The following is a 26835-nucleotide window of genomic DNA, read 5'->3' on the forward strand; positions in this document are numbered from 1 at the left end:
CAACTGAAACACAACATTCAGTCAGGTCAGACAGGGAGCAGAGTAACTCTCTAATTGATGTTACAGTAGTGGTAAGACACCTTGGCCACAACTGAAACACAACATCTGATGGGGTGAGGAATCGGGGTAAAGGTGTGCCACCTCTTCAGTATCTGAGGGTGTAAGGAAGCAGCGTAAGAGTGTGTCACCCCTTCAGTATGTGAGGATTTAAGGAACCAGGGTAAAATGCGTCAGCCATTTGGTATCTCAATGGTTAAGGAACCAGGGTAAGGGTGTGTCTCCTCTTCAGTATGTAAGGGTTTGAGGAATGAGGGTAAAGTTGTGTCACCCCTTCAGTATCTTAAGGTTATAAGGAATCACGTTAAGGGTGTGTCAAACCCTTCAGCATCCCAATGGGTCAGGAACCAGGACAAGGGTGTCATCACTCCTTCAGTATCTGGGACGTTAGGAAACAAGAGTAAGGGTGTGTCACCCCTTCAATATCCCAATGGTTAAGGAACCAGGGCAAGGGTGTGTCATACCTTCAGTATTCCAATTACTCCTTCAGTATCTGGGACGTTAGGAAACAAGAGTAAGGGTGTGTCACCCCCTCAATATCCCAATGGTTAAGGAACCAGGGCAAGGGTGTGTCACCCCTTCAGTATTCCAATTACTCCTTCAGTATCTGAGGGGTTAGGGAACCAGGGTAAGGGTGTGTCCCCATTTCAGTATAAGAGTGTTTAAGAAACCAAGGTAAGGGTGTGTCACCACCTCACACCCCACACCCTCCACCCCCACATCCAAGTATCTGAGGGGTTAAGGAATCAGGGCAAGTATGTGTCACTCCTTTGGTGTCTTAGGGCTTGTAGGGTTAACTCTCTGGGAGTAGGAGTCGCTCTTCTGGTACACAACAGTATGAGTGACTCATGTGGCATAGTTGCAACTCAGTACACCCCAAAGTAATACATGAGTAGTGCCAGAACATCTCTCCGAAACGTATATGTGAATACAACATTCAGTGAGGTCTGACACCCAATTGAAACACAACGTCAAGGCACACTGACACAGGGTAGTGCTGTCTGTCTTGTTTGCGACAGTAAGAAGTGTGTTCAAAATGACTGAATGTGCAGAGAAGTCTGGGCTAATGGGATGTCATTTAGTATCTATGCATGTCACATCAATGCCATATAACATAATATAATAAACCTTCTTTTCTATTTCAGCTGTGAACTCGGACAGTGCATGACGATTTGGTGGTCAGGGCACAAGCTCCCTATCCCTACTTCTAGTGTGAATTAAGGCTTGTGGTCAGGGTACAAGATGTCTACTTCATCTTGTCAGTGAAGACTTGGTGGTCAGGGTACAAGCTGTCTACCTCAGACTGTGGGTGAAGACTTGTGGTCTGGGTACAAAATGTCTTCATGACACTAGGGGTGACAGTGTACATGCTCTACACCTCAAACTGTGTGTGAAAACATGACATTTTGGTATGATACTCACTTCACATGTGACTGCCTGACTGTGTATGAATTTATACACCCTGTTAATCCACATGATATGTCAGCTTTTTACAGTGAGCACACACATCAACTCGGTCTACACTTTAACTACATGTCAGGAGCAACAAGGGTGTATTGAAATACTTTACATTGAATAACTTTTTTCCTTTTAAACTACAGATTTATGTTGAACATGCCCATTTTCCAGACTGTGTATCTCAGCATGATATGTCTGCTCCCGCCTCATCTTGGTTACTGGTCCCAGTCCAGTCCTAAATACATATTATGGTTTTGTTCAAAATGCATGAGGAATAAAGCAAATCTCTCATAATACGTGTGAAGCGAAAATTGCCCCTCATATAACAATACATGCTATAGTTAATAACTTACTTCACATAGTGAACATGGTCTTACTATGTACTGTGCAGTATTGTCAGTACTGACGTCATGCTTGGCGTCATCCACTTTGTCTAAGTTGTCATTCTCAATTTAGTTTCCATCCTATGTCTACAACTTGCCTTGTGCTATCAGAAATTTGTATAATGAAAGTTATGTTTTAAAATGCCAGTAAGGGATAATACCGCCATAGCTTCCTGGTTGAAAGCCAGACACCTGGTTTGATTCCCCTCTGTGGTTCCAGGTGTCTGGCTTTCAACCAACGCTTAGAGCCCATTCTATACGTGCCACCATTATTACTTGAATACTGTATAAAACAATACTCCTTGACTCACTCTTAATTGTAAACCCATGATGACAGTAATCACCAAGCTTCTGATGTGAGTTGTGACCTCCATCTTTCAGGTGGCTGCTGGCAGGAAGAACCTTCAAATGGAAGAAAACAACCACAAAGCAGCACGGCCACTCAAATAACCACACCTGTACTCAGTTCCACTAATTATCCATCCACTCATCAGTCACATTATGTCAGCATGTTATGCCAAAGCTTTGTTTTTAACATTGTACTAAATCTACTAGCTTGCAGTAAGTAAATATGACAAAACAAGACAATGTTGCAGTTTAGTTAACTTGTGACATAGTCTGCTAATTAGAGCAGTCTTCATACACCTACCTATTAAGTGTGCAAGTCATTTAAATATTAACAAATATCACATGCATATACCTCGTACATATCTCAGTGATGTTACCGTTTACATATATTAATGAAACTAATGACATGTTTGTGTATACAAATTTACAGCTATCATTTCCATCAAAACATACATACCCATTATCTGTGGTCCTCTGACGGTAAACAAAATCACTGGTCCTGCATTCTGAGGTTCCAGGTACATACGTGGTTCACTTCATTTTGGAGTTACCTGCATTCATCTTCTTGTGAGGAGACTTTCAAATATCCACACTTGGTACTGACAGATTGTGCTCGAATATTCATTCACACTCATTGAAATCATTTTGTCAGCAGCCAATTCAATGTAGTGTAATATTTATCTACATAAATATAACAAGTATACCAAATATATCCAAGTTTTACAGAAGTCACATAATGCATGTAACACGTAAACTATTTGCTGAAATCAGATTATATACATTTATTTATATCCATGAATGTTCATAACTTATGATTTTCCTCACTTTAAAACAGTGCATTCCCACTCTGAACACTATACCAAATTATTGCTTTATGATCTCACAGTGTGACGCAAGTGGCATTAGTGCATGGCAGCATGTATTATATGTAGAAAAACTATACTGCAGTATCAAAGGCTATCAGGTCAGCCAGGTGATCAGCCGTGCCTTTCACCTGCTTCATGCCATGGGAAGTTTCAAATTACATATATTCTAGGGTGTTTTTCAAGTTATTTTTGACACTATTATTTTTAAGAGGAAACTGAAAACCTGTGTATTGTTAAATTGCAACATCAAATATCAGCTGTTTGATGTTCCCTCATCTACATCAGCTCAGGCCAGTTCAAAAGAAGCATATCATATCAAATCATAAATTCAACCATTCAACCAGCGCCAATAATAATATTACATGTTTAAAGTTACCATGCGTTACCAAAGGTAAGGTTCTAGATTGAAATAAAAAAAAAACATTGCTAAATAAGTGGCATTTGCGGTCTAGGAGGTACAGCATTTCTGTTGTTGACCTTTCTCAGGTGGGAAATTCTAGAATGGCATATTACTGCCATGTTTCCCTTCCACCGCGTTATATAAAAAATACCACCGTCGGCAATCAAGGGGCTGTAAACATCGGTAAGCGTAATCATTAATTCTGTCTCATTAATTTAACGAACGGCAGAATACTTTTGTAAATACCACCCAAATAAGGTTGTAACGGTTCGGCTACCATTTTGGTCCGCAGAATTCACTAATAATGAGCCTAAGCACACCCTCGCCCACCATACACTTTTTTGGCGAATGAACCATGGTGGAAACAAATATCCCAATGAAATTTTTATTTCAATATAGTTTTGTCCATGATCAGAAACCTAAGAAAAAGAGGACTTCACAACACAAAATATCACGCCGCAATCCCTTCACGTGAACTTGACATAATCCGTAAAAGTTTCGACACAAATAACCCACTTGGTTTAACTCGGAAGGTTTGGTTTCATCTGACACTCGGTTTCACTCGTCGCGGTACGGAGAACAAACGTGAACTTGTCGCTTCATAGTTCAAAAGTTGCCAAAACTCGGTACAAGTATATTGAAATGACACATTCCGAAATGACAAAAAAAATCACCGTGGTTACCTGAAATATGAAGTTGAAAATATGTTTCACACTTGAATCCCGATGACAAACGAACTGTTTCTCTGTCCGAAACTGTCTGGTGTAACATCCGTCCGCTTGGCAAAAATTCTCTTGCATTGTTCATGAAAGACATCAGTAAATATGTCGGTCTTACAACACATACACAAACCACTGCCTTCGTGCCACCGCCGTAACCTTGTTGTCTCTATACACACCTATATTACCTCTTTGCCTTTTCCACATGCCAAACTGAAATGTAACTATTAATAACTACTTCCAGTAGTCTGGGTCAGCTCACCAGTCCATGTTGTCAATAGGGGTGCTCATGGGTATTAAGCTCTTCTTGGCATAAAAAAAAATAAATGTTGATTGTGAAAGGAACGGCCCAAGGTCCATACTACCACTAAGAATAGCAGTAGAAATTAAATGAATTTCCTGCCTTATAACAGTTGCTTTGTCGTCATTTCAAACCATTTTGAAATCTTCATTAAGTGGTGTCAATGTTTGCATGCCACTGAGGGCTCTTGGTAGACATACCTTGGAATGTGGAAGGTTCCAACCACTTTTATTGGAGGGTATATAGGTTGTTCAATTTCGTATTTTGCACATAGATATTTGATTGTGTTATTGTTTTCATCTAAAACAAGGCTTCTGGTATTTGAGGAACAAAAAAAGTCCCATATGCCTTGTCATGATGGCAGAATAATACCACTTTGAGAAACTCCCCTACAGTATCAATGAGCAGTTCTAGATGCTACCATGGGAACCAGCCGAAACGACTGGTTGACGGTTTCACTGCTGTGCCCGTACTCGAGGTCAATGAGTGCGGACAGAAAAACGTGTGTGCACCTCTGAGTTTACTTTTGTGTTTACAATGCTGACGCCGTCGGTTTCACATGTATTCCCGTGCTTCAAATACTCAATAAAACCGGGAAATTGGCAAACACGTAATGTTTATCTCCTAAATGTCTATGAACACATAACCAAATTAATCCACATTGATAGTTTGTACCTGTGTGTGTGCAACTAATTACACAATTAAAAAAACAACAACTCTGGTCAATCAATGAATATGCTATTTTCATAATGCATAATGCATACGGCTAACCATAAACAAACATATTTTAATTTAACTTACTGAAAGGCCTTGTAGATCTCCATTTTTAACTTACTTCATAATGTCCTACATGGTTAGCGTTAAGTTTGCATCCATTTACAATGGTTTACACCAACTTGAAATATCCAGTCGTCTTGAACACGTCCAAAAGAAATTACTCTGTCAATCATGCAATTTCATGCCCAACTTCAAACACACGGTACTGTCAATCCGCCAAAATTTCATTTGCAGACACAGTCGTCCCTTCACCAGCCCAAACAGTATTATTCTTCCATTCTGTTCATTTACTCACAGTTACTGTCGAGTTCCACCCGCCTTCACCATGCCCCACATTGGAACAGAAGGTCGTCCGTGGAACGAAGGGGCATGCATTATGTTATGTGGAAAACTACTGTTTTATAAAAGCATATTCACTAAAATTGAATAAACGGTCTAAACTTTCATCATCTGAAACTTCACACTTCAGAATTCAAGGTCACATCCGCCATGGCACTCGGTAATAGCAACGCTACAAGTAGAAAAACTGCACAACACTAACATCAGTAGTCTTATGGCAATAACTGTACAGTGAGTAGAAGTAGAAGTAGAAGTAAACGGTACCGGCGACTCTCATCACATTTCTTTCTCGAAGTGGTTTAGTCATACGAAAGTGCTATGGTGTTACAATTGCCGCCAATCGTTTGTACTTCAAACATGGCGGAAAGTTCATTAACCAAAGTCACTGAACGTCATATTTAAAAAATGTCCACTGCCTGAAGTACGGGTTACCCCACCAAACGCTAACACTATTGTAATCATGGTTACAAGTTGAATGTTGCACACTTAGTACTTTACCGTCCCAATTTACAGTTGAACACTTATGTTTCACGTCACCTCACCTTTTGCGTCATTAACCAGGCACACGCGTCGGCAAATATGTAACAGAACGTCAACAGTTTAAATTCTTTGCAATTTTTACCCATTTTGAATCATTGACTTGGTAAGCTGAAACACATTTCACCATTAGGCCTCACACAAATAACACAACCAGGATATATTCTGTAACAAAACAAGTGACCCGTGAAAACATTACTTACCCCAACTGTGGAAAGTTCAGAATGGAGCTCAAAATTCTAATTCAAACACGGGTTGTTTGTCAATTGGTTGGTTAGTAAGCAATCAACCAATCCAATTGTTCGTTGTCACGTTTCCGCCACGTGTTCACCTAATTAATATGCAGTATTCCACCCATCACCTTCACGCCCACCCGGGGACGTCAGGGGCAGCGCACTCCATTCTCGCCTCGCTTCCCATCGCGCTCGCACATGGTTAAAGGGCAGACAACTTTGGCCATACTTTCAGGCCCACATACTGGAAATGACAACAACACTGGATGGGCTTACTCACACGAGAGTTGCTTCTATTTCCCTTTAAGGTAAGTGGAGGCAGGGTATCTTTCGGCTGTCAGCACAACATCAAATAACACGCAACGTGTTGTATTCAGTTTACAAGTACATTACGTCAAAGTGAATAAATAGTCTCAACTTTAATCATTTAAAACAGCCTCTGCCTCTCTCAGCTACATGTGCTGACATTCTCGGCACAGCGTGCTACAATAACCTTAACATGGAAACGTGAGGAACGACAGAATACAGGTTATCTGTTTATCGAGAGATGTGTAGAGCGTGGTAACTCATGTTAGTCGAAATAAGCCACTAACGGTTTGATTGTTCGTTTTCTTTACAGTGTGTTAACACTACTGGTAAACATATGACCAAAGCGGAAGTTAGCTGTCATGTTTCCGCCAGTCAATTTATTGTTTGGAATTAGTGTAGATATTGATACATATAAGTTCATCACTCAATCATTGAATCATTCCCAAAAGCTTGAATTAAACAAACCTAATAATGAAATAATATATATGTACTATAACATTTAGGCAGCATAGCACATCAGGTTGCATTGCCCATCCATGTCAGGATACAGTTAGTTTGTGAGTGTTGGGCTATACCAGGCCATCAGATCACGGTTTCCCTTCACCCCTGCGTATATCTTATCATTCATAGTTCAGGTTACGTTTTCTCATTCTTTGTACACGTGTATGTACAGACATGTTACAATGGTACGTAAACCTAAGCAAGTGATGTTGCACTGGTCTGTACGGGTAGCTTAGTGGTTAAACCGTTCTCTTTTCACGCCGAATGCCGGGTTTCCATTGTCAACATGGTTAAAGCCATCACTAGCTTTTAAAGCCATTATAGCCATTTGCTGGAATAATGCTAACGTTCGGTCACAAAAATTCCCCTATTTTTCAAATCTCTCCTCGCCTCAAAGCCGCTTTGAAATGTCGTCTCTGCAGCAGATATTTTACCCTTGCTCAGAAAAGTTTGATGAAACTAATTCTTCTTTTGAGAGCAGAGCCAAAATAAGTCATAATACGCCACATGTTTCGCCACTCGCCACCAATTTAAACATGACTTTTAATATTGTGCCCTCTTTGTGAAGTTGACTGACCTGCATGGAAGCGCGTTGAACCCCATCGTTGAACCCCATTCCAAACGTTCAAGACATGTTGCTGAAAGTATTGCTGTATAGACATACAAAACCACAGAGGAAATGTTTCTGTGCCTTGATACAAGCACGGTGATCAGTATAGTTTATGGAAAAGTAAACCCGTGGAAGTTACCACTTACTTTCGATCAGACTTGAAGGCGCGTCGTTAGCATGAGTTTCCGTGAACGGCTGGCTTTTAGATATTTGTGGGGCGCTTCAGTTAGTTACCTCTACCTCTGTTAACCCAGAGGAGGAAATGTAATATAAGACACAATCAAACGAGTGTTTGAACTATCACAGTAAAGTTTGCATGGTATAGAAATGAGCGATATATCTCTATGACCTAAAGGGTCTCTAAGGGTCACTATCAGGTTTTACGTAGTGGTGTAATAATGCTTGAACGCTAAACATCTGCACAAGTACTGTTATCATAGCAATATGAAAACAGTCTGTTTGGAATCATTAAATGTCACCTATGGGATAGGCTGCACCTGAATTATTATGCTGTCACTATCTTTTATCCATCAGTATAGCTTGTTTATTATTTACATTGGTATTATGGTATACCATGCTGACAGTCTGATTATGTATTTGGTTAAGAGAATAATAGTTCATAACAGTATGACCGTAATAACAGTTAGTTTAAGGGCTTATCGTTCCCTAACAGTAATACCTTGCATGCAGAAAAACAACATACACAACATACAAACATTCATGATTCAAGAGAATAATGTCAGGCAATCTCAGATGCTATCAACAACTTTTATGGGGTAAAAGCTTAAAAAGAAAATGAAACAAAATATCTCAGTTACGCATCATATATCTCCTCTATCCAAAGTAATAACTGCTATATTTTTTTCATTTTCCTTCAAAATAAAACAGCTGTTGTTGACATGTTCTGTAAATACAAATAAAGTGAATCAGTAAAATTTTAATGTTCAAACCAGTCATATAGAGACAAATAAACAGATTACATAGGAATCCCATAAGAAAAATGGGTCGATAGTTTTGGAATACAAACCCTCACCGCTTCGAGTAGTTATGAGTAGTTGTTATACAAACACTAGCCTTGCTCAATGGCTGTACTGAATGCAAAGACCATGGCTGTATAGTCATTATTGACTGTAATTCTATCCTTCAAAGAGGCAAGTCTAGATAGGTAGTAAACTATGCATGTCACTATTACGTATGTGTGAAAGCTATAAACCATTCTTCTATATCACATAGCTATTTTTATCATGTATGTATCAGGGGTATTTTAGGCTCAAAACCTTTGAGCACCTTGTAGGTCCAGATACGAAGATAAAAGTGCGCTGCAGTTTTGAATTCTGTTTGAAATTCGATATTCTATGATATCATTGATATCATGCTCATCTGTAGGGAGGACAACTTTGGTCAAAATGACATACATTGTAAATGTTGCAAGTGTTGACATATGACTTATAAAAGTGACAAAACCCTTTACACATCCATCAGAAACATAAAAGCGGAGTCTGCTGTACAATTGTGACTATATCATGAGTATATATCTATATTTATATATATTTCAGCAGCACGATGTTGTCTGTAAACAAGTCGAGTCTGGATCAGACAATCCAGTGATGATCACCATGCAATGTGAAGAGTATATTATTATGAATCACCATGAAGGAGTTCGCGAAAATAGTGAGCATATCCTGCTCCATCGGTGGTACTCGTCATAAACACATGCAACGTCTAGTCAGTTGTTCACGTAAAATAATTCAGGAACATGTTGTATGAGTCAAATTATGCAGTTGCATCGGACATCATCCCAGGAGGACGTTTTTTGTAAACACGTGTTTCAGTGTAATATGACGTCATGAGACAGAAAGATACCAGCCTTTAATTATGCAAGAAAATCTGTGCAGGACGCTCTTTGTAAACATGTGGCTGTTTGATATTAATTTATGCATGTTAGTTATAATCAGTAGCATTTTCTAGTAATCAAACGATGTTCACAGGCTCAAGGCTGGCTTTGTACAAATTTTTAATGTAGGTAGCTAACAATATATCGATAGATCTCATCTTTAGTACAGAGCGTGCGACGTTTCAAAGTAGGTCCTTACCCTTTATGAAATAAGATGAGCATATAAGACCATTTTGATTGCGACTTTACACAACAATATTCTTACATATCAAGATATATCGACAGATATATACTCCACACGGAACAACACCACAGATATACCCTTCACAACAGTCTTATTTCGTTGTTGTCTTTAGGTCCTGAAACCAGTCTGTGGGCCCATTGTCTGCAACACGACTTCCGTCTGTCTAGGAAAGGGATGTTCATATGTGTGTGTGCAAGGTAAGTGTCCACCTTCTGCCAGACATTTAGTTCCAGCAGTCCAGGAGGAGGATCTAAAATAGGATTTCGTAGCCTTCCCAGTCCTATTTCTTTGACATTGTTTTCAGATAGTATGATGTTTTGGGCTCATGAAAAGGTCTGTAATACTCTCGGATTGTGGTATGAGTTTTTTACAGGCCATTATATGTAGCAAGGGCCTGCGAGCATTTTCGTCACATTTGGTTTGCTGCCCGACAATACTTCAAATTTACTCATGAATAGTTTAACTATCCTCAGCCTAGTCACTTTCATTTTGACCTCTGTGTATTGATAAAGGATGTAGAAATTAGTTGACACATATTTTTTTTTGAGAAAAAAATCAAAATGGCCGCCACTTTAGCTGACATCTTGCTTTGTCGTGAGTAGCCTACTCCATTATTGGATTCCATATGATTTAATGATAATTCATCATTTCGCATGTTGATATGGTCGTTTGTTTTCTGAAGCTGCAGCTGAATAGTGAAGACAGAATCTCAGAGTTACTTCCGGGTAAATGCCTTTGTTAGTACCCGTGAAGGTCCCGGGGTAGAATAGGCCTTCAGCAACCCATGCTTGCCATAAAAGGCGACTCAGCTTGTCGTAAGAGGCGACTAACGGGATCGGGTGGTTGACTTGGTTGACACATGTCATCGGTTCCCAATTGTGCAGATCGATGCTCATGTTGTTGATCACTGGATTGCCTGGTCCAGACTCGATTATTTACAGACCGCCGCCATATAGCTGTAATATTGCTGAGTTCGGCGTAAAACTAAACTCACTCACTCACTCACTCACTAAATTTGTACTGATATAAGAACCAAACAATTCCCTTGGTGTCAAATGTTTAATCAGTATAGGATTAGACCTAAATTTCAATGATATCGTCCATTTTACCTTCCTACTCCGAAAATATTTGATGAAATAACATTATCCAAATACAATTTGGCGTCACTTCTTGTGCGTGCAGTTTGTGGACAATGAACTTACTTCTTGCATGCTTTTTGACATCTGAAGTTCACACGCTTGATATTGTAAACTGAAGGAGAACCCTTGGTTATTCTCTGGTATCTGAATTTTAACCAAATCAGCGCGCAGTTCATATCACGGCTTACAGAAAATCAGCGACTCAGCTCCGTGGGTATACTGGAGACTGGAATGGCATGACAAAAGAGTACAGACGGCTTGATGAGATGTGTTTATGGGTGTTCAGGACAATAACTATTGACGTTAAGGACTGGATTGAAACTGTGTTTGAGGATGTTCATGGCAATATCAGTTGACGTTAAGGTGTGGCCTGACAATGTGCTCGTGATTGTTCATGACAATATTTATTGACGTTAAGGACTGGACTGTGTTACGGTTAAAATTTGCCGTGACAAAATTAAAGATGTAAGAAATCCCCTGTGAACCAGCAAAACAGAACAAAAACAAGTCTAAAACAGCCACATATTGTATTATTAAGCAAAGAGAACAGGTTATACGAAGTCACAAGTCAATTTCACAATACCTATTTCAAATGCATTACAAATGAGACAAAATCTAAGGCAATGGGTCGCAAAGTATATAGCTAACTCACCAAAGTCTTAGTGCGAGAGAGAAACAGTTATGCAGAATATAACCAAGTGCGTGGTCAGGTAGCGGTTAATGAAAATCAGGCGCTGACGGATGTTGATAATGTATACGTCCAGTTAAACTCTGTGTGTCCGTCCAACACGGCAACTAGCCTTTATATATACTGTCATAGTGTCAAGAACCTTTGAGCACTTACGACCATCGCCACTAATGTGGAGAGCTCTAGAAAAGTCGTAGCCTCGTGTTTATGTCTATCAAAGGGAGGTTACTCTAAAGTACTGCCATAGAGGCGTGCCGCTTGAATAATTCTCTGTAGGAAATGTGACTCATAATAAGTAACACTAAAACCTTAAATATTGTGACCCAATTACAACTACCGCAAAAATAATTACTAACAACTCAAATCACGGAAAATACACTCTCGTAACAACTGAAAGTATGCTCGTGGTGGTTCATGACAACATGTATTGACGTTAAGGACCTCTGCTTGTGGATGTTCATGGCAGTATCTGTTGACGTTAAGGACTGGACTGAAAATGTGCTTATGGTGGTTCATGACAATATCTATTGACGTTAAGGCCCGTGTTCACAATGTGCCCGTATTTGTTCATGAAGCTAGACAGTCATTGAGGATACATTCGGAATTTACATTGTGCTGGTGAATGTCTTTGACGTTACGTGCTGCATCCACACTGTGTTCGAGGGTGCCAGTGATGACATATATTGACGTAAAGGAGTCGATTCACAATGTTCTCGTGGATGTTCGAGAAGAAATCACTTCCACACGTGTTTCATTCTAATGTGACCAGCATGCAAGCACTGTTCAGTTATTAAAATAGACCGAATACGAATAACGGAAATTGACGTAGTGAAACAGATCTGTGTGCCTGTCTGTCAAGCTGCTCCGTACCTTTCATCGGGCGAAGTTACACGTAATCGCTCACTTCAAGCCTTTACCGCACATACCTCAATAAATAATTCACTTACTGTTTGTAACCTTATATGCGTGATTGCGTATTGACAGGTAACAACATGCATGATGCGTTGCCAGGTAGTCGTGGCCGCATCTGTTGGAAACTTGACTACTTGATACATATGCACACACCGGATTAGGAGATAAACATACTGAGCTGGAAAATAAGAGGTCACAGATAAATGGCTTGTTACCGCTGGCTTTGCTAAAAGAATTTACGAACACTTCCAAAAAACCGTTGCTGTTCTACTCGCTACCTGGCAGTTGCCATACGACTTTGATCTGACGATGATATTCACGTATTTGTCACCAGAAACTTCGTCTATAAACGTTGGATCTGATAAAGATGGTATGACAGATCTGGAACAGATTTCAGTAACAATAATAACTATACAGATCAGAGAATATTTCTTGCTGGAGATCGCAGTGCAATTCCTGATGATAATTGAACCTTTATTAGAGAAACTGAGGATTATCCTACTGGTTTGTTTAGCTCGCCTCGAAATACTAAAGATAAAGTCTATAATTATCATGGTAAGTAATTAGTTGATATTTGTCGTTCACTTAGATTTCATTTTGTAAATGGCAGGTTGCTAAAGACAAACAGAGACAATTCACGTTTCACACATAATGGTCAAATTGTCACAGACTATTTGACTGCATCTACTGATATTTCTTCACTGTCTAAGATTTTGGAGTTTCTATGAAGGATGAACGAAACCATTGTATTGCTCACTAACTGTGCCTGCATCAGGACCTATTCCAAAGTCAACAAGGCCTGCCAATAACCTTTTACCCTGGGTACCAAAACTAGAAGGAACAAAATATGGCCAATTAATGGGTTAAGTATAGGTGGAATAAAGACAATAGGGAACAGAAATTTGTCCCGTGTCTTTCACATGCTCATGATACACTTTGTACTATTATTGCAGATAAGAGGCAGTATCTAGTATACCTAACCTGTAACAGTCAGCTGCCGACCATGCTAAAGTAATCTGTAGAAGTCCAAGTTTTGCCTCAACACAAAAACCTGGTGGAATAATGACCTTGAAAATCATGAACGTCAAGAAGATAAAGCACCGAGGGCTCACAGAGATCATGGTGTAGATATAAACATGTTCAAAACTCTGAGATCATCTTTAAAATTAGTTTTACTAATGAGAAACACGTGTATTAAACGAACTGCAGAAACAAACTCATGGAATCAAGATTGAATGCTAAATTATTATTTAAAAGCACTTAAAACTGGACAAAGGTCTTCAGCTGTATCCAATAAAATAAGGAATGAAGAGTGGGTAAATCACTTTTCGTTTCTTCTGATATTGGATGGGTCAAGTTCCTTAGCTTCAGATGACTGTAATATTTCTGATCTAAGCAACAACTCTGTAGATGTATGGTCCATTTTAGATGCACCTATAACAGAGTTATATAAGTCGCTGACGGGATCATACAGCGATTGCTGAAATCATACAGTTATTGCTGAAATGAAACAGTAGTTTAAGGAGATTATACAGTAGATGCAGACATGACACCAAGTTCCCTCACAGATCCCTAGGAAATCGCGATGAGAGAGCACATCTATTCACCTATTGCTAAGATCATACAGTGGAGGCTTATGAGATTATACAGTGATTGCTAAGATCATACAGTGGTGGCTTATGAGATTATACAGTGATTGCTAAGATCATACTGTGGTGGCTTATGAGATTATTCAGTGATTGCTAAGATCATACAGTGGGGGCTTATGAGACGCTCAATCAGCGATGGTAGTGGGTGTGATTTACATGTTTTTGTGTGTGTTCAATGTGTGGATGTGGTGTATTGTATATGCGGGTGTGGTTTACTGTTTGCGGGCAAGTTGTATTGGGCGTGGTGTACTGTATGTGTGCACGTGATGTACTGTATGTGTGCGCGAGTGTACTGTTTGTGTGGGCGTAGTGTACTGTATGTGTGGATGTGGTGTACTGCATGTGTGTGCGCGAGTGTACTGTTTGTGTGGGCGTAGTGTACTGTATGTGAGTGCGTAGGTGTACTGTATATGTGTGAGTGCGTGGGTGTAGTGTATGTGTGTGTGTGCGAGTGTACTGTTTGTGTGGGCGTGGCATACTGTATGTGTGGGTGTGGTGTACTGTATTTGTAAGCGTTGTATACTATATGTGTTGGTGTGTATCATCACACGATAGGTGAACGCAGTGACGTACATGGGACGTCTGTCTTGCACATGCACTAGGCTCTTGTGTTTGGACTTTGAACCACCCTTGTTTTTCCTTGTTTTGACAATTTTTCAGTGCACTTAAACTCAAGGAGTGAATGAGTGAGTTTAGTTTTACAACGGACTAGCAATATGTCAGCTAATTGGTGGCAGTCTGTAAATAATCGAGTCTGGACCAAACAATCCAGTGATTGATGTGTGCAACTGTTTCAATGTTCCAGAACCTTTGTTCTGTGACCTCCATACCGCCTCAAAAACCGGTGACCTGGCAAAGGTAGAGGTCATCTTATCTCAAGGACGGGCAGACATGAACTGTATAGAGTGGAATAGCAGGACACCAGCAATTTTGGCAGCTGGTGAAAGACATGGGGACGTGGTTCACCTACTCGTGAGTAAAGGAGCTAATGTGTCAGTTGTAGATGACTTCGGTGTCAACATCTTTCACTCTGCCTGCCAGGGAGGAGATGTTGGGCTGGTGAAATATATCTTGTCCCTCGATAAACATGACATCAATGGACAGGTATTATGCGGGGCAACATCAGTTATGCTAGCTGCGGAGAATGGACATAGACACGTGGTGGAGTTTCTCGTGGGTCAAGGGGCCAATGTGTCACTCCAGGATAACAGTAAAAACAAAATCCTTCACTTTGCCAGTCGTGCTGGACATGTGGATGTCGTGAAGTACGTCCTATCACTGCCCGTGGTGGACATCAACAGCAGAGGCTGGAAGGATATGACATCCGCCATGATGGCAGCAGAGAATGGACACAAGGATGTTGTGGAGTTACTCTTTAGGAACTTGGCCAATATGTCACTAAAGGGTCTTTATGGAAATACTATCCTTCACTATGCATCTCGTGCGGGACATGTGGATGTGGTGCAGTACATACTGTCACTGTCTGTGGTGGACATCAACAGCAGAGGCCGGAAGGATATGACACCCGTGATGATGGCAGTTGGAAAGGGGCATCAAGAAGTGGTGAAGTTACTCGTAGGCCAAGGGGCCAGTGTGTCACTCCAGGATAATAGAGGTAACAACATCCTTCATATTGCCTGTCGTGGGGGACATGTGGAGATGGTGAAGTACGTCCTTTCACAGTCCATGGCTGACATCAATAGTAGAGGCTGGAAGACTTTCACACCCGTGATGGTGGCAGCAGGAAAAGGGCGTAAAGAAGTTGTGGAGTTTCTCGTCAGTAAAGGGGCGGATATTAACACCTCAAATCGTGCTGGTAAAAACATCCTTCACCTTGCCTGTCGTGCGGAAAATGTGGAGTTGGTGAAGTATATCCTCTCAAAGAACATGGCAGACATCAACAGCAGAGACAAGAAACAGATGACACCGATTCTGATAGCGGCAATGGAGGGGCATGAGGAAGTGGTTCAGTTACTTGTAAATGAAGGCGCCAAAGTGTCACTTCGGGATAAAAAGGCTAACAACATTCTCCACCTTGCATGTCGTGGGGGGCATGTGGAGGTGGTGAAGTACATCCTTTCACAGAACATGGTGGACATCAACAGTAGAAACAGGAAAGAGATGACACCAGTAATGATAGCAGAAAGCAGGGGACACGTGCAAGTGGTGGCGTTACTGGTGAGAAATGGAGCTGACAGGTCGTCCCAGGACAACATACAGTAACAAACCCTTTGATTGTCAGTTGGGAGGTGGTCAGAAGAACCTCCCATTGGATAGCAACACTACGGTGACCGAGATATCTGAATTCTTGTGCTCCCCTCTTGTGACATGGCACATGCTGTGTACACATTTCCATTGGTACAGACACACTGTGTCGTCACATTCATTGTCCTGTTAAGTGAGTGAGTGAGTTAAAATTTAACGTCACATCGACAATATTCAGCCATATCGTGACGGGAACATAACACTGAAATGGAATATATGTGTATTATAAAAACCTGTCGACAAAGGACAGCAAAACAACCAGAATATCACCGAAAAAAATGTAAAACTAGTAATTATACCTAAAACAGTTTATCTATAGAGGACAATACAATATGAAAATGGGATATAGATTGCTAACAAGTGAAAGTAGATCACCATACTAGGAACCCTAGTTGGATTTACATCATCCCCTCAGCCGTCAGCAATTTGGGAAATCTAGCCATACAATAAAATGACGCTTATTCTACGATTAAAAACATGGAAAGTTTGAATTTACTTTGAATGTTTGTGGACTTACGTATCCCCTCAGGAGGACAATAGTTTTACAGTGCTTCAATCCCCTTTGAGAATACAACCACTAACAAGCATAGTTATGATTTTAAACTTCCAACAATAAAATGTTTATCTATTTACAATTCATTCCATAAATGTAATTCCTTTTTAAAATGTAATAATTAAATGAGAACATGTGTTATTAAAAAGATCCTTCATAGTTCGTGAATTAAAGTACTGATCTCTTGTGATGGAATACTCAACACAGTCAAGCAGGATACGCATGACTATGATTCTTTCATCACAAGGGATATAAAAAGGAGGATCCTCACCTTTAAGCAAATATTTATACTTTGTGTGGCCAATACGACATCGTTGCATAATGACCTCTTCAAACATGGACTGACAACCCAAGTAAGTGTAACCAGTGTAGGGTTTTGTTTTATGTAATTTATTGATACCTACTTGGGGAGTCCCACTTCTTTTGCATCAGATCACGGATATACGTTCTAATGTAAACTTTATAATCGCTGTAAGGAATAAGAAGTGGCGTCACACATTTGTTGAGTGCTGCTTTAGGAGCAAGGTCAACCCATGTGCTACAAAAGATTCCCACATGGCTGGGTAACCAACAAAAGACGATGTAGTATTGACCAGTAGGAAGATCATCATATAATTCAATAACTTCTATTAAAAGTGGATGTTTGCAAGAAATATTTTTAATAGCCTGAAGGCAAAAAAAGGAGTCTGAAAAGATTATATACTGTTTATGTTTATGGTGTTTTTGAATATATTTAAGAACTGTTAATATGGCGTTTGCTTCAGCAGTGAAAATAGAGCTATCATCCGGTAATCTAGAAGATATTGTTCTCGATCCAATGACAGTGGCACAAGCCATTGCGCCACCGTCCTTGGAGCCACCTGTAAATATGGATTTATAATTGCTATATTTATGTTTAACTCATTATGTGCTTGTTTATATCGTAATTCATTAGTTTCTGTTGTTTTGTTTTTAATGTGGTCAATGTTAGGTCCACGTGGATCTTAACCAATTGCCAAGGAGGAGAAGGAAGAAGACGGGAAGGGGTTATATTTTCCAGCTCAATGCTGGCAGCAGAAATAAGTGGTTTTATTCTTAAACCAAGAGGCGGAACAAGAGATGATTTCTTATTGTATAAATCCTCATACAGAGGATTGAAAACACACTTATATGCAGGGTTTGATTAATTGGAATACAGTGTTGTTACATACTGTAAAGCTAATTTTATGCGTCACTGCTCAAGAGATGGCTCATCAGCCTAAACGTACAGGCTGTCAACAGGTGAAGTTCGAAAGGAACCAAGACAAAGTCTTAACCCTAGGATGATGGACAGAATCTAATAGTTTTAAGTTGTTTTTGCACGCTCCACCATAGACGACGGAGCCATAGTCAAGCTTCGAACGGACAAGTGATCTATATAGATAGGTGTAGAAGGGTAGCTTGATCACCTCCCCACTTTGAATTAGACACGACTTTTAATAAATCAAGTGCCTTGAGGCATTTCGTTCTTAGGGATTTGATATGTGGCAGAAAAGTTAAATGTGAGTCGAAAATCAGACATACGAACTTGGCCTCGTTGATGGCCATGCTAACTTTGATGGCAGTGCCATTTAAAAACAGTTCTGGGTCCTTACGTGGTTTTCATTTATGGCAAAAAATGTATGCAATTAGTTTTTGACTTAGAAAATTTGAAGCCGTTTTCAAGACACCATTTATCTATTTTGTTTAAACATAACTGCAGTTGCCGCTCAATAGTATGCATGTTTTCCCATGACAAGTTATACATTAAAATCATCCACAAATAATGATCCATCAGCTGAATTGGTTAAAACCTTTGATAAAGGGCAAACGGGTTGGTGAACCAAATATCCCCCCGGGTCCACTACAGGGGTGTTGGCGAGCTCTTAGCGTTACCCAGCACCCACAACGAGGAGGTGGCTCGCCACAGGTGCCCAGACCACAATAGCATAATTTCAAGGTTTAGCATATTCATTCATGTGAACTCACGCATTCAATATGGTTATTACATGCCCTACAAATATCATTGTATTGTCTAAAATATTTTTTCGATTTGATATGTAATGTAGTTTTCGATTCAGAAAATCCTGTTCTACTATTATAAAAGTTAGAATTGATCTTTAGTACCTCATGCTTTTCTTGTGACACAAGTTATCATAACGCAGCTGCGTAAAACGAACCCAGTGATCTCGATCACTGGATTGTCTGGTCCAGACTCGATTATTTACGGACCGCTGCCATGTTGTGTAGATCCCAAGTATGTAGATCCATGTTCACGATGAAAACAATAAATTCTTTGGTCCCAATTTCATTATTTGTGTACCTGAAAATGGCCGAGTGTGGCGTTCAACAAGAAGCCATAATTTCTTTCAGTAATGATCATCATTTGCAGATCCCGTGTCCGGGGCTAGCGACGACTGAGTCATGCTTGGGGAAGGAGCACGAGACACCTACACCTATGAACTTCGCTCCACGGATGCGGGCTTTGACATTAGCCCCACCAATATCATCCCCAATGGCTACGAGTTCTGGCTCTCAGTTGTTGCCCGGGGTTGCAACATCAATGGAATCTCGGCCACATGTGATTTCTAAATCCTGCAAATTCCCATTAAGAAAATAACAAAATTCTTTTGCCAGTACGTTGAATAATTTGGTCATTGTTATCAAAGATCTTACAGACATAACCTTGAAAGAAAAACATTAGCATCTAACCTCGATGTTATCGGTTTTATTATGTGCAGTGGCGTTTGATAGTTTGCGTGCGTGAGTTCATATCGTGAGTCACATTGACACCATTTCAGCTATACCGTGAGTTATAAATTCATGATAATCGCAACATTATGTCATTAATCTGTCTATCTGATCCAAAATAACTAGATCATCATAACTACATAGAGATTTAAAACTAGCATGTATCTTTAGAATTGTATCAATTATATCAACACAAAAACCTGGTGGAATAGTGACCTTGAAAATCATGAACGTCAAGAAGATAAAGCACCGAGGGCTAACAGAGATCATGGTGTAGATATAAACATGTTCAAAACTCTGAGATCGTCTTTAAAATTAGTTTTGCTAAAGAGAAACACGTGTATTAAACGAACTGCAGAAACAAACTCATGGAATCAAGATTGAATGCTAAATTATTTTAAAAGCACTTAAAACTGGACAAAGGTCTTCAGCTGTATCCAATAAAATAAGGAATGAAGAGTGGGTAAATCACTTTTCGTTTCTTCTGATATTGGATGGGTCAAGTTCCTTAGCTTCAGATGACTGTAATATTTCTGATCTAAGCAACAACTCTGTAGATGTATGGTCCATTTTAGATGCACCTATAACAGAGTTATATAACTCCCATATTGACAAACTTGGGAAAAATAAATCACCAGGACCAGATGGTTTAGCTGCAGAGGTCTTACAAGCCAGCAAGAGCCCAATCTTACCAGGATTGGTTAAGCTGTTTCATAAGATCTTTGATACTGGGGATTTTCCATCAGAGTCGGGGAAAAGTATTATTTCTCCAATGCATAAATCTGGTGACAAAGATAACCAAATAACTACCGAGGCATATCCTTAATAGGTGTATTGTGTACAATGTTCTGTTCAGTAATGAATTCCAGACGTAAACAGTGAGGTGATGGCCACAACTGTATAGGTAAAGTGCAAGGGGCATTTAGGGAGAATTATTCAACATTTTTCCCATCGGTCAATATGTCAGAAATATTCATCAAGGAAAGGTGGTAGGTTTTATTGTCTTTTTGTTCCTTTTTCCAAAGCGTTTGATTCAATAAGACATGATGTACTTCTGAACAGTCTTGCCGAAGTTGGTATTAGTGGCAAATTTTAGACAGATTCCACCATAGTAATGTCTTTGCCCTGGACAGGCAATGTCTGTATTTATATAAAGTACGGAACTGTGACCCATCACTACTAACCCAAAGCACTGAGCCCTTCAGTTATCACCGGTACACAGTAAGGGTCAGCATTAAAAAACCAAAGATTTATAAATGCATACTGTTGTCCATATAATATTTATTACAAAGCCTCACACCTGTACCTGTTCAGCAGCTACTTTCTCACCACTATGATATCACTAGCAAAGTATGTATCATGGGCCCAAGGCCTCTTTACTGAATAAGTCTGTTGTCTATCAAAATAAGAGTATATACAGTAGTTGCTGAGATCATACAGTAGTTGCTGAGGAAATCATATAGAGACTGCTGAGATGAAACAGTAGTTTAAGGACATTATACAGTAGATGCAGACATGACACCAAGTTCCCTCACAGATCCCTAGGAAATCGCGATGAGAGAGCAGATGCTAAGGGAAATCATTCACCTATTGCTAAGATCATACAGTGGTGGTTTATGAGATTATACAGTGATTCCTAAGATCATACAGTGGTGGCTTATGAGATTGTACAGTGATTGCTAAGATCATACAGTGGGGGCTTATGAGACGCTCAATCAGTGATGGGGGTGGGTGTGATTTACATGCTTTTGTGTGTATCGTACATTATTTGTTTGTGTGGTGTGCTCAATGTGTGGATGTGGTGTACTGTATATGCAGGTGTGGTTTACTGTTTGCGGGCAAGTTGTATTGGGCGTGGTGTACTATTCTGTATGTGTGGGCGTGGTGTACTGTAGGTGTGGGCGTGGCGTACTGTAGGTGTTGGTGTGGTGTACTGCATGTGTGTGCGCGAGTGTACTGTTTGTGTGGGCGTAGTGTACTGTGTGTGAGTGCGTGGGTGTACTGTATGTGTGTGAGTGCGTGGGTGTACTGTATGTGTGTGTGCGCGAGTGTACTGTTTGTGTGGGCGTAGCATACTGAATGTGTGGGTGTGGTGTACTGTATTTGTAGGCGTTGTATACTGTATGTGTTGGTGCGTATATATATATATATTCTTTATTCCTCCAGAGGAGAGTTACAAGGGAAGTAAGCTATAACAGCTTTACATTATATCGGCATCTGAAATTTTAGTAACTTGTAGATTTAAAAGCGGTGATTATAATACTCCTTTTCGAGGACAGTTATTTTTTTAAACTCGAGTAAGCCTTTCATTACTACTTCAGAGAATGTGTGTTCAATGTCCGGATTTGGCACAGGAGAATGGCAGGACAGTAAACAGCATACTAATTCCACATCAGGCTTCTGATGTAGAGCTGCACTGACCTCCACAGAACACCTGTCCACTATGTTGCACCAGAGGCTGTCTCTCTGTTTTTCTGTTTCATGACACATGCACACAATGTGTACCAGTAAGTCTGAGTGACCGTTCCTGCACACACCCTGGAGGTTTCCTGGCCTCCACATGGCGCACATCTGGATCACAAAGACTGCAGCTTCCTTCATACCTGGAACTCTCTTCGCCGTTACCCACGCTTTGTGGGGGGAGATAACTGGATGAATCTGTAGGAGGTGTCTCAGGTCTGGGTTGGTTTCTATTCGTTTTTTCCATGTGTCGAGCTCTCTCCCTTTAATAGCATCTTTTACAATCCTCTACCAGGTAAGTCTATTAGGGAATGTTCCATGGCTACTGAAGGCGTTAAGGAAACTTGTGAGGTTGTATTTCTCTGCAATCCGTTTGATGTCCGGGACAAAGCCAAGAGGATTTTTTGAATACTTGTACTTAGACAGAACCAATCTTGTTGACAAGATACGCCTGGGGAGGAAGTCTGTTTTGCCTTTACACAGGTTTCCAAGGAACAGCAGCTTTCGCTTGTCTATTTCAGACTCCAGTGATGTCCAGCCGAGCAGTGCGTTGCAGATATCTGTTCTCGTAGAACGAGGTAGGCCTTGTGCTATCTTGAGAGCTGCTCTCTGGGAGCGTTCCAGCGCCAACACTTGTGCTTTGCTTAAGTTGTTCCACAGTTCACACCCAAAAAGGGATCTTGGGACACAGATAGATTTAATGATTTTAGAGCTGACTAAAGGATTTAATCCTCTGACGTGTAGCCCTGTTTTTAACAGTGACATTGTTGTTGATCTCATCTTCGAGCAGGCATCGATGGTTCTATTCCAGGAGTTGTATTCTGCTGAAAGAGTTTTTCCAACGTGTTTTGTTTCTATGGTAATTGGGATTTTTTGACCATATAACTTAATGTCCAGGTTAGAATGGCTGACTGGTCCAAAAGTTAGAACTCTGCTTTTTGATGGAGAAAATGTAAATCGCCACTGTCTACTGTAGATACCATGTCTTGTAGATGGGATTTGGTTGGTGATATCAGGGTTATATCATCTGCCTGGGTTGGAGCTGTTACACTGATGTCCATTATGATTGATCCTTTTCCGCTCTTGTGGAGGTTTCTCAGAAGTTCATCTATATACAGTAGATACAATTTGGCAGATAAAACGCTTCCTTGGCGGACTCCTCTGTGAAGCTGGAACCAGTCAGATTTCTCGTTGTGTGATAGGACACAACTCTTCATGGTCTGGTAGAAGTGATCTAGTACTGACCATAAGTGATGAGGTACGTTCATCCGATGGAGCTTCAGCAGGAGACCAGGCTGGTACACAGTGTCAAAAGCCTTAGAACTGTCCAGAAAGGCTACATGTACGGAGTCCGAGCGCTCTGAATAGTGGTGTGCAGTTTCCTGTACTACAAACGATGTGTGAATAGATGGCATGCCTTTCTGTTTGTGTGGGCGTGGCATACTGAATGTGTGGGTGTGGTGTACTGTATTTGTAGGCGTTGTATACTGTATGTGTTGGTGCGTATCATCACACGATAGGTGAACGCAGTGACGTACATGGGACGTCTGTCTTGCACATGCACTAGGCTCTTGTGTTTAGACTTTGAACCACCCTTGTTTTTCCTTGTTTTGACAATGTTTAGTGCCTTAAACTCAAGGAGTGAATGAGTGAGTTTAGTTTTACAACGGACTAGCAATATGTCAGCTAATTGGTGGCAGTCTGTAAATAATCGAGTCTGAACCAGACAATCCAGTGATTGCATGAGCATTGATCTGTGCAACTGTTTCAATGTTCCAGAACCTTTGTTTTGTGACCTCCATACCGCCTCAAAGACCGGTGACCTGGCAAATGTAAAGGTCATGTTATCTCAAGGACGGGCAGACATGAACTGTAAAGAGTGGAATAGCAAGACACCAGCAATTTTGGCAGCTGGTGAAAGACATGGGGACGTGGTTCACCTACTCGTGAGTAAAGGAGCTAATGTGTCAGTTGTAGATGACTTCGGTGTCAACATCTTTCACTCTGCCTCCCAGGGAGGAGATGTTGGGCTGGTGAAATATATCTTGTCCCTCGATAAACATGACATCAATGGACAGGTATTATGCGGGGCAACATCGGTTATGCTAGCTGCGGAGAATGGACATAGGCACTTGGTGGAGTTTCTCGTGGGTCAAGGGGCCAATGTGTCACTCCAGGATAACAGTAAAAACAAACTCCTTCGCTTTGCCAGTCGTGCTGGACATGTGGATGTCGTGAAGTACGTCCTATCACTGCCCGTGGTGGACATCAACAGCAGAGGCTGGAAGGATATGACATCCGCCATGATGGCAGCAGAGAATGGACACAAGGATGTTGTGGAGTTACTCTTTAGGAACTTGGCCAACATGTCACTAAAGGGTCTTTATGGAAATACTATCCTTCACTATGCATCTCGTGCGGGACATGTGGATGTGGTGCAGTATATACTGTCACTGTCTGTGGTGGACATCAATAGCAGAGGCCGGAAGGATATGACACCCGTGATGATGGCAGTTGGAAAGGGGCATCAAGAAGTGGTGAAGTTACTCGTAGGCCAAGGGGCCAGTGTGTCACTCCATGATAATAGAGGTAACAACATCCTTCATATTGCCTGTCATGGGGGACATGTGGAAATGGTGAAGTACGTCCTTTCACAGTCCATGGCTGACATCAATAGTAGAGGCTGGAAGACTTTCACACCCGTGATGGTGGCAGCAGGAAAAGGGCGTAAAGAAGTTGTGGAGTTTCTCGTCAGTAAAGGGGCGAATATTGACGCCTCAAGTCGTGCTGGTGAAAACATCCTTCACCTTGCCTGTCGTGCGGAAAATGTGGAGTTGGTGAAGTATATCCTCTCAAAGAACATGGCAGACATCAACAGCAGAGACAAGAAACAGATGACACCGATTCTGATAGCGGCAATGGAGGGGCATGAGGAGGTGGTTCAGTTACTTGTAAATGAAGGCGCCAAAGTGTCACTTCGGGATAAAAAGGCTAACAACATTCTCCACCTAGCCTGTCGTGGGGGATATGTGGAGGTGGTGAAGTACATCCTTTCACAGAACATGGTGGACATCAACAGTAGAAACAGGAAAGACATGACACCAGTAATGATAGCAGAAAAAAGGGGACACGTGCAAGTGGTGGCGTTACTGGTGAGAAATGGAGCTGACAGGTCGTCCCAGGACAACATACAGTAACAAACCCTTTGATTGTCAGTTGGGAGGTAGTCAGAAGAACCTCCCATTGGATAGCGACACTACGGTGATCGAGAGATCTGAATTCTTGTGCTCCCCTCTTGTGTACAAATTTCCATTGGTACAGACACACTGTGTCGTCACAGACATTGTCGTGTTAAGTGAGTGAGTGAGTGAGTTAAAATTTAACGTCACATCGACAATATTTCAGCAATATCGTGACGAGAACATAACACTGAAATGGAATATATGTGTATTATAAAACCCTGTCGACGAAGGGCAGTTTAACAACTAGAATATCACAGAAAAGAATGTGAAACTAGTAAATATACCTAAAACAGCTTATCTATAGAGGACAATACAATATAAAAATGGGCTATAGATTGCTAACAACTGAAGGTAGATCACCATACTAGGGACCATGGGAACTTACAGAGCTTTTGCTACCTGCATGGTCCCTAGTTGGATTTACATCATCCCCTCAGCCGCCAGCAATTTGGGAAATCTAGTCATACAGAATAAAAAGACACTTATTCTACGATTAAAAACGTGGAAAGTTTGAATTTACTTTGAATGTTTGTGGACTTATGTATCCTCTCAGGAGGACAATAGTTTTACAGTGCTTCAATCCCGTTTGAGGACACAGCCACTAACAAGCACAGTTATGAATTTAAACTTCCAATAATAAAATATTTATCTATTTACAATTCAGTTAACAAATCTAATTCTTTTAAAAATGTAATGATTAAATGAGAACTTGTATTTTTAAAAAGATCCTTTATAGTTCGTGAATTAAAGTACTGATATCTTGTGATGGAATGCTCAACACAGTCAAGCAGGACATGCTTGACTGTGATTCTTTCATCATAAGGGATAGAAACCGGAGGATCCTCACCTTTAAGCAAATATTTATGCGTATACTGTCGCATAATGACCTCTTCAAGCCTGGACTGATAACCCAAGTAGGTGTAACCAATGTAGGGTTTTATTTCATGTAATTTATATATACCTACTTGGGAGTCGCACTTCTTTTGCATCCGAGCACGGATATAAGATCTAATGGTGGTTTTATAATCGCTGTAAGGAATAAGAAGTCTGAAAGCAAGAAAGAGAGTCTGAAAAGATTATATTCTGTTTATGTTTAGGGTGTTTTTGAATATATTTAAGAACTGTTAATATGGCGTTTGCTTCAGCAGTGAAAATAGAGCTATTATCAGGTAATCTAGAAGATATTGTTCTCGATCCAATGAC

General features: G+C 40.6%; 2 protein-coding genes across 2 annotated transcripts; both read left to right on the plus strand.

The window, feature by feature from the left end:
* The first annotated feature begins 10536 nt into the window (after positions 1–10536).
* LOC137271368 (ankyrin repeat domain-containing protein 29-like) lies at positions 10537–15974 on the plus strand. The gene is made up of 3 exons (XM_067803990.1): positions 10537–10570; positions 15170–15871; positions 15970–15974. The coding sequence occupies exons 1-3, from the start codon at positions 10537–10539 to the stop codon at positions 15972–15974; spliced, it is 741 nt and encodes a 246-aa protein (XP_067660091.1).
* Positions 15975–16023: 49 nt separating this feature from the next.
* On the plus strand, positions 16024–25587 carry LOC137271369 (ankyrin-1-like). The gene is made up of 4 exons (XM_067803991.1): positions 16024–16583; positions 21749–21843; positions 22912–22968; positions 24170–25587. The coding sequence occupies exons 1-4, from the start codon at positions 16024–16026 to the stop codon at positions 25585–25587; spliced, it is 2130 nt and encodes a 709-aa protein (XP_067660092.1).
* The last annotated feature ends 1248 nt before the right edge of the window (positions 25588–26835 follow it).

Source organism: Haliotis asinina, unplaced genomic scaffold (assembly GCF_037392515.1).
Source record: "Haliotis asinina isolate JCU_RB_2024 unplaced genomic scaffold, JCU_Hal_asi_v2 scaffold_123, whole genome shotgun sequence".
Lineage (NCBI taxonomy): Eukaryota > Metazoa > Mollusca > Gastropoda > Lepetellida > Haliotidae > Haliotis > Haliotis asinina.